The sequence below is a fragment of the Venturia canescens genome, chromosome 5, assembly GCF_019457755.1.
Source record: "Venturia canescens isolate UGA chromosome 5, ASM1945775v1, whole genome shotgun sequence".
Lineage (NCBI taxonomy): Eukaryota > Metazoa > Arthropoda > Insecta > Hymenoptera > Ichneumonidae > Venturia > Venturia canescens.
In genome coordinates, this window is record NC_057425.1 from 13,803,472 (window position 1) to 13,816,048 (window position 12,577).

The 12,577-nt window shown below is 46.0% G+C and overlaps 2 protein-coding genes across 7 annotated transcripts in view; one reads left to right on the top strand and one right to left on the bottom strand.

Annotated features, from left to right (window-relative positions):
- Eip74EF (Ecdysone-induced protein E74) overlaps positions 1–12,577 on the bottom strand; it is a 180,610-nt gene that overhangs the window by 13,678 nt on the left and 154,355 nt on the right. For 4 of the 5 annotated variants that reach the window (XM_043418721.1, XM_043418720.1, XM_043418719.1 and 1 more), the window contains one exon: positions 11,989–12,234. In XM_043418721.1, the coding sequence (XP_043274656.1) occupies positions 11,989–12,234 (246 nt within the window). The remainder of the gene's footprint in view (positions 1–11,988; positions 12,235–12,577) is intronic. The other variant, XM_043418722.1, reaches the window with a different exon arrangement.
- Lsm11 (U6 snRNA-associated Sm-like protein LSm11) overlaps positions 1,089–12,577 on the top strand; it is a 118,699-nt gene continuing 107,210 nt past the window's right edge. For both annotated transcript variants that reach the window (XM_043418724.1, XM_043418726.1), the window contains exon 1: positions 1,089–1,321. The gene's annotated coding sequence lies outside the window, so the exon portion shown is untranslated. The remainder of the gene's footprint in view (positions 1,322–12,577) is intronic.

Below are 12,577 nucleotides of genomic sequence, written 5' to 3' on the forward strand. Positions count from 1 at the left end.
AAAAATAGTCTGGTTCAAATATTTATTTAATTGGCAATAATTTCATGAGTATCGGTTACAAAATAGATGGTTCTAACGTTCCCGATAACGTTTCCAGATACGCTGATAAGGAATCGATAAGCCAAGCGATCAATTTGTTGTCGAGAAAAATGAAGTATTGAAATTTTGACAGTTTCGAATATTCCGAAAAAAAAAGACGATTATTTACGCGTATGGATCGCGCGGAGTTACACGAGGCTGAGAGAGTATAGACATTGAGAGAGCGAGTATAAAGGGACAAGAGAGGGTAAGAAAGAGAAGAAAAGAGGAAGAGAAAGAGTCTGGGAGAGTAATGTAGTTTATCCCTCCCCTATTTGAGCACTCGTCTGGGCGTGTTATCCCCACCAGCATTTGGACGAGAGTCGAACTCCCGCGCGCCACGAGCTTCAGCTCCGTTGCTCTCTCTGCGTTGTATACTGAACAAGAGTGCTGCTGCTCTAGGTCTAGGCTAGCTGAGTGGGTCTAGGTCTAGGCCTGCATACTGGTGCAGGAGAGCACGAGGCTTGTTGTGTCTGTTTGCTCTTTCTCTCTTTCGCTCGCTTTTCCCTCTCTCACTTTCTCTCCATCTCTCTCCCTCTTTCTCTTTATCTATTTCTCCTCGCTCGCTTTCGTGTCGCCCCGCCCGTCCATCCGTTCCCTTCTACGAGGTAACACAACGTTACACACGCGCTTCGTCCGCGTATGTTCGCACTGCACAGTCACATTGTACGTATTATAGCATCGCACTGATATCTCTCCCCGACCAAGTATATTCACTTGCACTTTCGAATCGTACGTAATCCTTTCCTTTTAGCACACACCAGATATGAACACATGTGTAAACATGTAAATATCTGTATGGATACACGGATCCATTTAGAGGCCGGTTCACAAACCCTCTTTGTCCCTCAAACGTCGAGCGTCGAGCTTCTGTTTACGACACGAGACTCTCAAGCGTACGCGTGGAATATAACGACGAATGCGATTGGTAGTTCCCGAATACGGGGCGCGCCTGGCGGCAACTTATCGAACTAAGCCCGAAAATTCGTTGAATTTTGTGAGTCGCAAAGATTCCGTTGGAATGAGAAAGTTCGTAAGCGGGTTTGAATGCTCATGTTCTTGCAGTTAATAAACAATCAAGTAAATTTTTCGTGAGTGGAGAAAGTGTTTAGTCCTAACGATTCGTTGGTCATTGTTCTGAAACGTCCTGTACTCGAGCGTACAAAGTAACATCGGAGTTGGCGGAGTGTCACGTGACGCGTCGAGGCAAAAACGCGGATACGGGCTCCCTCTGCGCCATAAAGTGAGTACCAACGTTGCATGAATACACAGAGAGACATACACAAAGGGCAAAAGAGAGAAATGGAGATCTCGAGTACCGAGTGGCCTGCTCCCTGCATTATATATTTAGACGAGTCTTTCTCTCCTGTTCCTTCTTCTCTTCTCCGCGCTCAGTTCTCTCGACACTCTTGTATATCTGCAGCGTGTGGAAAGAGAAAGAGAGAGAAAAAGAGTGCTTCGGCAGATTCGAACTCTTACGCTCACACACGCCCAGTTGTAGTAGCACGTATAAATATTCACGTGCACATTCGTTAGTCGAGAAAAGGTGTGTGCGCGAGTGCGAACGTATGTGTAAATTTGCTTGGCGAACCCTTCTGCCCCACATTGTCCACTGCTCCAAGTTAGAACGAGAGAAACGAGATCGCGGGAAGCTCGGCGAGAGGGCGACAGGCACGGAGAGAGAGAGAGAGAGAAGAGGAAGGATGCGAGTGTACGAAGAGAAGCCAAGTTCAGAAAATACGCTCGATGCTCGATCTCGTACGTACGCGAGAGACCGGTCTTGTGCACGCTTCGCGAATTGTGCATACGTGTAGAAATACAGAGACAGGCGCGCATGTATATAAATGTATAGAAAGCGAGAATGGAGCACAACCGGAAATGAATCATTTGAAGAATTGTCAATTTTCTGGGCGATGCGAGAGGGAGCAAGAGATGAAGTGAGAGAGAGGGAAAGAAGAGCAGGGCGACGAAGGAGGGGCGGGGATTAGTGTCGCGTACGATTATCGTCGAGTCGACCCCGGGGCCAAGCAGGGGTCGCGCAGAGGCCAAGAGGACGTTTTTTTCGCAACATTTTTTGCTCTCTTATTTTCATCAGGCCGGACTAACCGCACGGATGATGAGCGCTGTGCGACGACGAGTTGGAGAGTTCGCCCGAGGGTCACTCGAGCGTGCAAGTAGCCAAAGAAAGGGTGTCTAGGTTAGAGGACGCCTGTGCGTGCTTTTACGCGTATGGGCGTACATATTTTAAGTACGCTCGCCGAGCGTCAGCGTCGCCCCGCGCACTCGCACCAAAGAATACGAAAATAGTTGATCGACCCCTGACTCAGTTGAGCTCGTAATAGACACCATCGTACGATATAAATGGCCGAAATCGTAACTGCAGATTTATCAGTTCTAACCCGACCGGTCTTTTCTCTACGACCCACCGCGCGTAACATCATTTCCCGTCTTTTTAGCGGACCCGTAAAAGCCTAGAAATCCGATAAATAAAATTAGACAAAATTCCTTATGTTGCTGTAACTTTTTTGAATTTTTGCCAACGAGGCGTTTTAATTGCAAATTGCGGGACGTCGATGTCAGCCGTGCAACACCAGCACACGAGGCGATAAGGACGAGTGAATAATCGTCGTTTAACCAGTCAGATCGCAGTTTGCTTTCCAACCACAAGACCGGAAGTGATTCACTCTGAAAACGAAGCGTGCACGGGGGACCAATCTTATTTTTAATTTTGTTACTGCGCGCGTGTAATATGCAATGACGGATCGAGGGACAAGAGTAACGGTCGGACCGGCAATTTCGATGCAGTCCCACAATTCGATAGTTTCAAATGAGATAAATCGCCCGAAATACGAGAGATTGAGAAATTGAGAGAAATTGAAAGAAAGGGGCGAGGGAAAATAACGAAAAATCAATGTAAGCTAAAAACGGTGCCTCGGGTCGGCCATGTTTGTCGGACGTGTTGCCGTAATGGCGATCTTTCAGGAATTCGAGGCCCAAGAGCACGCAGCAGACTAAATAAAACAAAACAAACTAATAAAAATAAATATAAAAAGGGGAAAACAAAAGAGAGAAAACCTACAAAAATACAGCATTAAAAGCAAGGAAGGAAGAGAAAGAGGAACGTAAAAAAGGACGAGAGAACAATTTAGAAAGAGCTCAAATAAATACGTGTTCGTGTGAGAGATTAAACGCAAGTTCGTCTCTCGCGGAAGGGATTTCGATGTTTCCTTCGAGGGACAAAGAAGAAAGACTCGGGGGGGGGAGATCAGCTTCGCGAGAGATCTCGCGAACATCGGAGGAGGAGGAAACGACGGCGTTCAACGAGGAAGCAAATAAATAGAAAGAGACGTTTGTGTACGTCTCTGTAGGATTACGGAGAAACGTATAATACAAAGACAGAGTGTATTAGTGGTGCAGAAGGAGGAAGATGGTGGGGGTAGGAAGGCGCAGCAGGACAGAAAGCTCGAGCAGAAAGGGTGGCGCTGTAGTCGCGGTGGCGAGGCTGAGAATTGGAGGAGAGAAAAAGTACAACACTAGCGCGAAAGGAAGCGGGAAAGATGCTCGGCCGGGAGGCAGCAGGAGGAAGCGGGGGGGTGGGAAGCGCGTTCAGTTGCACGTCGGGGTGCGAGGGGGAGGGAGGCAGACGGGGTGAATTGCCGACGACAAGGTCACCGTCTATATACCTCGCTAAAACCGCCTTTGCTCGTTCGCGATCCTCCTTTTTTTTTTCTTCCTCTTATTCTTCTCTCCTTCTCTCCTCCCAGTGTGCATATTCGCCGCGTTACACACTCTTTCTCATCGTCGCGGTGCACACGCGCGAACATACGCGTGTGCGACCGACGAGAAAACGCATTCGGCTAGAGCACGTATAAATATGTGATGGGGGGGGGGAAGAAGAAAAAAAACAAGTAAATAAAAGACAACGCTCCTTGTGGAGGAACGGAGTTGCCTCGATGTTGCAAATAAATGAGAATAAGGAAAGTGAGAAACCACCGGAATTCCCACTGACCATTATATTAGAAAAAAAAACACACGCGTCTGACGTGGGTGAACGCGAAGTACGAGAAAACGACGCGAAAAAAAGTGTTTTTACACATTCCTCGGGAACTTGGCGCGTCGAACAAAAAATACTTTTTTTTTATTTCTTTTTTTTTTTAAAGAATCTTAACGAAGTAGAACGTTTTATGATGCGACCAGGCTCGTTTGGCTCTTGGCGTTGGTGCATTTCGATCCGAATCTCGTCGCGCGCACACGACCCGGGCGCGTTCGCAGTAATTTAAACTCGATGTAATTGACTCGTTCGTATTGTTATTGAAATAAATGTCGAATCGGGCAAAATGATGATGCGTATCGAAAGAACGCGTTTCGAGCCTGCAAATGAAATTCGGTCGTTCGCTCGCGTTTATCTCGAGCCTCGAAATCGTCGCAATAAAAGCGTGCAGCAGCCGGTTGGAAAGCGGGGATCCGGATAAATTTTCAAGAAAAAGGAAAAAAAAACGGCGAGGGGGCATCGGAAAGAAGAAAAGTCGAGGCAGTTTTTCGCACGATTGTTTTTCGCAACCATCTCAATGCCGGCGGGGAAAAAAAGCAGCGAAACTCCCGGATGTCCATCTGGTGTCGAGCCCAACGGCAGCGGTTGAGAACCGCCTTTCCTCGTGCGAAAGAGAGAAAAAAGAGAGCTCGCGAGCGCGCGAGAGAGCGAGAGGAAGAACAGCGCCTATGCATTTTTGCCGGGGACTCGAAAGTCGCCGGGAAGCCACACGAGCCTCGAATGTATACTTTGATACAAGTACAAACCTCACAGCCGCATAGAAAAGGTAAACGAAAATAACGCGTGTCCGTGGCTCCCTCGTACGTGCGTATTCGCGAGTCAGAGAAAGAGAGGAAAAAAGGAGCCGCGCCGATAATATGTGAACTGCAAAAATATACAATATTCCTGTGTATACACATTTGTCTGGATAGCCAGAGGTCGAAAGGACACGAGCCACGCACCTCGGCCCGTTCCTTACGCCCTTTTCGCACTCCCCGCTCCACGTACGTATTTCAAAGCAACCAGGATAGCTCTTCCCCTCTCTCTGTCTCTCTCGCGCGCGCGCGCGCGGTTCTCGACTCTTCGCAGGGGCAGAGACCCAGGAAGGACGCGCCAGCGTCGCCGCGGCGAAGCAGCAGCAGCAGCCGTTTCTATATACGAGCGTGTGTTTTCTATACTGCACAACGGGCACACTTCGTGCAGTGCATCCCGATATATAAGCCGAGAGAGGCGAACGAAACTTTGAGCTGTTACAATTATATATTCGTGTGCATAACCGCCCATGAATATCGACGTGTGCGCAATTATCTTCACCAAAAGTTCGAATGCGAAGAAACTTCGGCGAGTCTTTGTTCCATTATATTTTCAGTTGTTTCCTCGTTTGCGAATGCCTGAAAGGAAAAGAACTGAGAAATATGCGAGCCTCTCGAGTACCGCGGAGAGACTCCGTATTTTATTGGCGGAAGAAAAACAGCTCGAAATACTCGTCCCCTTAAGATTATGCGTGCAAACTCAACATTTTTTTACAAATGCTATCTCTGGCTCGAGAGCCAGCGACACGGCGCGAGATAAAGACACTTCGAGGGGAGAAATCTATCGGACGACTCGTCCACTGAATCGGGAGTCGAGAATCCCCGATGAAAACTGGCCGTTGCGACTTTCCCTTGAACCGAAAGCTTCAGGGTTGTTGGAAAAAACGATCGTTGAATATCGGTTTGGGGAAATTATTGGAGATTCGAAAATTCGAAGGGATTTTTGGATAATTCAGGTGAAACGCGTGAATTTTTGTGGTATCTGTCACGCACGCCGACGAGTGCTGAGGTCGTGGAAGCGAGGAAAATTTAGACGGAGGGAGTGAAAGATAATAAAGATTGCTCGTCCTCCTGGTGAGCGTGAAAAAAGGAAAATACATCGAACGAGATGGGGGGAGGACAAAAGGAACGTGAGAGGCAAGAAAAGAGGCGTCTGGCAGAGCGAAAGTATATTATACGAGCCCACGCGTATGTAATATTCGTCTGTCATCAAGAAAGAGTGTCAGTTATTTTTCTTTTGCTCGGAGGTCGACGCTCTTGACGTGAATATGAAAAAAAACGTTTTTCATTGGACGTCACACGAGCCCGGAAAATGTGAGGTTGTTGTTACTTTTTATGAGAATATTTTGGGCGCGCAGAACAACGTCGAGGCTGGCGTTGCGTAAGTGGAAATACTTTCGCTGTCGCTCGCTGCGTCTGCTGGTGCGGCAGCCTTCGATTCCGTCTCGAACGCTTCCTTTGTCGGCAAATAGCTAATGCGAATGCGACAAAAAACGTTTTTACTTCCGGCTGGTTATTTCGACGCCGTTGGAATGCATTTTGTTAATTATTTCTCAGCGCTTTTCTCCCTAAGCTTAAAATTCACTTGATCGCTGTGCGTGAGCGCGCCACGCGCGTGCCAATCGCCGCGCAACGCAAATTCTGCCGACAGAGGGAGTTTCGACGAGCTGACTTCCGGTATACGCGAATGCGCGTCCCCGCGCTTTGAGGCACGCGAAAAATACGCGAAAAGAAAGAGAAAACGCGGACGCTCGCAGGCTCTTCTCAATGCATGAATTTGCCCAACTTTTTCCCTCTTTTTCGTTCGATCGGACGCCGTGAAAAGAGGTTCGCGAACTTTCGCGAGAATTCGCCAAGCGAGAGTAAATATTGGTGAAAAAAGCGGGAAATTTTCGAGCCGTCACAACGGAAGTGAGAATAAAGCGTTTTATTTATTCGACCAATATATTTGGCGCTCGAGTAGCTCCCATAAATTTCAATACTTTAACGAAAACTATATCGGCCGCGAGCTCGGCACATCGAAAGCTTTAAACTTTCGGACTTTCGCCCTTCTCGCATTCGATGCCACCAGCCAAAACGCTCTGAGAATAATCAGACTGAAATAGTGAATTGCAACAAAGCGACCGCGCCGTATTTCTCGAGCTGCGCTAAACAAAACCGTCGAGAATAGAATTACGAAAATAAATATTAAAAATACAGTCTTTTTTGGGACCCTCGACAAAGCCCGGTGTCATCGAACCCTCGTCGATCGTTTTTTACCCGCTCGTGACGACAAGACCAAAAACTCATTTGAGATCTCGATTTATCTCCATCAATTTTCGGCATTACATTCGCAAATCACCCTCAAATTTAACTCAATTTAAAATCTCAGTCTTTCCGCTACTAAATCGACTAAAAAATCCTTCAGAAGCAATCGCGAGTCCTCGAAATCGTCGCGGAGCTTAATATTTTTGCAAAATATACGAAACTCGGTCGGCAAGTGGAGTCAGCAAGGCCACCAACGGACCAACACTCTTGGGTGGTTGGTCACAGCGAGAGGAAACGAGAGACGAGTTGACCACGCCTCCGCTCCCGTCGACCTAGACCTAGACCCGGTCTAGACATTCCGGACCACGGGTTTAACCCATTTATGTGATTTATCGCTACTTTTACGTGTTTCAACACACTTCGAGTACTCAAATACACTAAAATTCACTGAGAAGCCAATTTTTCACTCGACTCGACACACGAATACTGCAACGAAATATTTTGATGGCAATCATCTGTTACATTGTTGCTGAGCGAAGAAGAGCTTGATTGGAATTCCAGATTTATTACGAGATTCGTCAAAGGCTTTTCCTCCAAACATTAGGAGGCTTCCACTGTTTATTGTGTATCGAAGTACTAAATGAGAATTATTCGTGATTATAAAAAAAACTTATAAACGTGGGTTTGGCTGCGTTGTGCCCTAAAATGTCTCCGGGGGAAATGTTTATCGAAATTTTCGTGATTCTCAATTAGAAGGGGCCTCGGGTCTCGCTCTCTCATTTTTATTTCACCTTTCGAAAGGCAGTCACATTCGCTTTCAACTGGGAACAGAGGGACCGAGGTTTGGGGATCGAAAGGGATCGAGAAAGCAGGAAAAGAGACGAAAGAGAGAAAAGGAAATGAAGCTGGGAAAAAGAGAGAGTTCTCGTCCACTTTGATTACGCAGAGCTCGTATTCTGGCCCGCGTCGAGACGCGTATTTAAAATATTTTCATTCCTCGTTGCACGTGTCTTTCGAAAAGTTAACAATTAAAAAAATGCTCGCATTTTCGAGAGGAGTTCTCTGTTTTGAGGGAGAAAAAATCTAGCGAATGTGAGTGACGTTTTAAAGTCCGCATCGCTGTCAGCGAAAACTTTCGAGCCGGACGACAATATCGCCCGAAAGCGAGAAAAGAGCAAAGTCGCAGAACGGAGGAAAAGGAATGAAGAAAAAAATGTGCCGGGGGCGCGCCCCCGTGCGGGCTCGAGTCGCGAGAGCCATCCGAAAGCCTCCTTCTCTCGCGCGCGCTCTCCTCAGTGTCAACGTTGCGAAATCCAACGTGGATTTCACTTTCGTTACGTTCGATGTATCTCGTAAGAGGTTTCGACGTGTAAGGTTTCGTGATACCGAGTTTGGGGCCCCGCACGAGCGTGAAGGAAAAAAAGTGAGAGTCTCGTTCCCGATCGTTCGCTTGAAATATTAATTGTCAAAAAAAAACCGAGAGTCGTTCGAGCTCCTTCCAAGTGCGAGCGATCAATCCGCCCGCTCGTGAAATCAGACGAATTAAATTTTCGAAGAGTCAATAAAAAATCATCAGACGTCAAAATTCATGAAGCAGGAAATCGCGTCTCAAAAACTTTCATCAATATTTCCACGAATCGTGACAATTCGAGTGAAAATCGAAATTTTATAAAAACAAAACGCCAACAGAAATTAGATAACAATCCGGCCGCTCTGACGAAACCGTTTTTCTCCCAATCTGACGTCAAATGCGTGTCACTTAACGTGCCGAAAGACGCCGAAATTCTGAGCGTAATAAAATAAACGTACAAATGCTAACTCCGCCTCGCAGAGTTTTATTTTTTCAACTCTTTCCACCGTCGATCGAGAGAAATTTACGCACGTTATGAAATTTCGTGAATAATTGAGGATAAACGTCCGAGTGTTGAAAACTAAAAAAAAAAAAACGTTAAAAAAGAAAAAAAAATAATAATCGTCGAAAGTTATTTCGGAACGAAGGCAAAAGCGATCGTTTCGTTGAATAATGAGCATAAATGACGTTAAATCCGTCTGAAAAAATAATAATCGTGAGAGTAATGAACGATAGTAATTGGAAAGAGTCGATTCGACAACGAAAAGTGGTCGTTCACGGCGTTCCTTCTCGTAGAACACACGTCCGTTAATTTTTGCCTTTTTTCCTCACTCTTTTCTCAACTTCTTTCCTTCTTTCTTCCTCGTCAGGTTCCGTGTGCGTTTGTCCGCAATGGGAACACCGCGGTAAGGGGGCCTCCCCGCTCTTGCCTCTCTCTCGCTCTCTCGGAGTTACCAAATCGTCGTGGCGCAACATTTTGCTTATTCACGTTCGATTATACAATCCGGCACACTTTTACTCCGGCTCCCGCTGCCGCGGAGAGCTGCTCACGGCTATAACGCTCTGTTATAAAGCCCACCGAAGAGTACCGGCTTCACCGAGAGCGATCCCTACTCGTCGTCGACGCTCACCGCGTTCCCGATCCGCATACGCGTCGGAAATTTAAAAAAATTGGGGGAAAAAAGATAATGAAATGAAAGCAACAACGACAACGAAATAAAAAAATTATTGCACGCAATTACTTTGGGTGTTTCATCGCTTTTCGCTTGGACCGAATATTCGGCCTTCCAGTCGGAGGGTTAAAAGATTCGATTGAATCTTTTTACTGGGGCTTCTCGCGCACTCGGCACTTTTCGGTAACTCAACGAAAACAATCCTTGAAATTTCGTTGTTTTTTTTTCTTTCTTTCTTTTTATTATCGCAAGACACGATTACGAATTCGGAATGGTAACGAACCGCTCGTCGCGTTTGTAAAGAAGCGAACTTTCGTTGAAAACAATTGTTGATTTTTGTTAGAAAAATCGCAATGATTTTTCGAGCTTCGAGTTTTTGGGAAATTCTTTCTCTCCGCTGCTGGTGTTTTTCTACTCTTTTTTCACGGATTCGTATCAGCGAGAGTGCTGCGTCAGGGTGGAACGGAAAGCAGGAAATATTGCGAGTTTTCCGGCGTTTGAAGACGAAATCTTTCGTCGTTCGTTCGAAAATCGTCGTCGGCCGCGGGGTACTCTAAGGTGGGAAAAAATGAATCGAAAGATTTGGCCGAAAATGCACCACGCGAAGCCGAAATTTTCGGCCCCCGGTCCTCCCCTCTCGACGTGTCTCTCGCACTGTCTGTGGCCCCGGATGCGAGTTATTTCGATCGTTTCTCCGTCGCGCGGCCTCGTTCGTTCGCATACGAGAGTTCGCGTCATCGCGCTCGCTCGCGAGCGCGGGCGAGAAAAACCTTCTGAATATCGAGAGAGTGGACATTGCGAAATGAAAATTGTTAATTCCTCACCGAATTTCCGCTCGATTCGAGCCTTTTTCCCAACTCCTTTCCCTCCCACTACCGGAGTGACGTCATCACATCCGCCTAGATTTTAATCTTTTGCGCAATAATATAAGAAGCAGGAAGCGAAGATGCTGGCAAGTCTCTTCAAGTATTTGGGGAGGCAGCGGCGAAGGGTGCGCAAAGGAATTCCTCGAAGTTTGAAAATCTGGGACGAGCGAGAGGGCTCGCGCTTTGACAAACGAAAAATGATGTTTTCGCGTCTCAATCCCTGAGACGGAGTTTTGGAAAATTTTGGGCATTCCCCCCCCCCCCCCCCCCCCCCAAAACGGGAGAAGCAATTTACCGTTGGACGCAATAGAAATAAATGAATTCAAACTCCCCGCGCGAATTTCTATCTCGCCCGTTGCCGGCGAATGCTTCGCTCTCCTTTGCGAAATAAATAAAATCTCGTTGCTCTGCTCGTAGGAGTAAATCGGAGGTATATTTGCAGGGTCTCGATTTTTCGAATGGAAAGTTTGCGAGGGGGGAGCGCGCGTTCACCGTTGCGCGCGCGAACGGATCAAAATCTCACGGTCTCTGTTTATTTATTTATGCTCGTGGAGCAGCGCGAAGCCGGCGAGAGGGAAGGACGACTCGGAGCCATAATGCATGCTATTTTGCGTGTTTGTTGTCGTAACCGCGAAACCTCTCCGGGACTTGGGCTAAAGTGTTTTTCCCTCTTCCCGGCGGTTCACCTTTTCCTTGAAAACGATATTGCGTTTTGTTGAATTAACCCGTGTGCACGCGCGGGCGCACAGCAAACACGAGTCTCGAAATCAAATTGCTTCGATCCCACGATAAATTTTCTATGAGTTTCGCTATTTATTCTCCTCTTCAGATCTTTTTTCATTGCTCCCCTTCCCCCATTGCATTCTGCCTCGAAAATTCGAGAGTCATGGAAAATCACACGCGATTATAAATTTCTTTTCACGTCCAATAAGAAAAATCGAGCTCCCTTATTTTTCGAGATCGTTAGCAAAATTATTTTCATGAAAAACCATGAGGATGGGAGCGAAATCTCGAATGCGATTGAATCAATAATAATAATTGAGTTACCGAACGTTATTTCGAATTGATTGAAAAATAATGAGCGACAATTTTCGTCGATTTTGCCAATCGTATCATAACCATCAATTGAATTTCACTCAATTTCCGGATATTAATCGATCTTCCATTTCGGTTGCCTGCGCTCCCACAAAGACTTTACAACCGTTCATAATTGCAATCGCTTTCCAATTAAATTAGCTTCGTTTCACCGAGTCCCATATTTTTCAACAAAATCCTCATTTTCCCCAAATTGGCTGACGAATCCGCGACGAAATGAGATCGAACGGGACCGATCGATTCGTCACCAACTAATTCGTTTTTCTCTTCACAATTCGGTTCATTAATTCGCAATGAAAAAAAGGAAGAAAAAAAAATAATTATTTTTTGTACTTACACGTCGGTGGCTGACGATAGTGCAGATGCTGGAGGCTCTGGGCTTGGTGATGGTGGTGATGGTGCGGCGGCCCCATCGTCGGGGGCATGTTGTGTCCTCCGTGGCCCGAATGGTGAGGCGAGCCTCCCCTGTGAGGATGATACTGCGATGGATGGTGCTGATGGGGATGATAAGACGGCGGCAAAAAGCCACCTGGTGAGGGGTAAACTCCTGGACTGTGACACGCCGATCTGCTGCCGATCGCTACTTAATTAACAAAATTTTAAAAATTATTATTTCATTCCGAACGTGAGTAAATTAATGTTTCACGGTGAACATGGATCGACAGGAAAGTTTGTGAAAAAATGAATAATTACGAGAAGCGAAGGCGAGAATTTTAAGGGCGGAAGGTAAACGAGATTCTTAGAAATTTTTAATATTAAAAAAATGTATTTTTAATGATTAATTATTAATTTTATTATATTTCATTATTATATATAATATAAATTAATGAAATAATATAAATTAATTATTAAAAATGAATAAATTGATTTTAAATTTGATAAAAATTCAAATTGAAGAAATTTTTTCGGCTGGTCTCAGCAAGAGA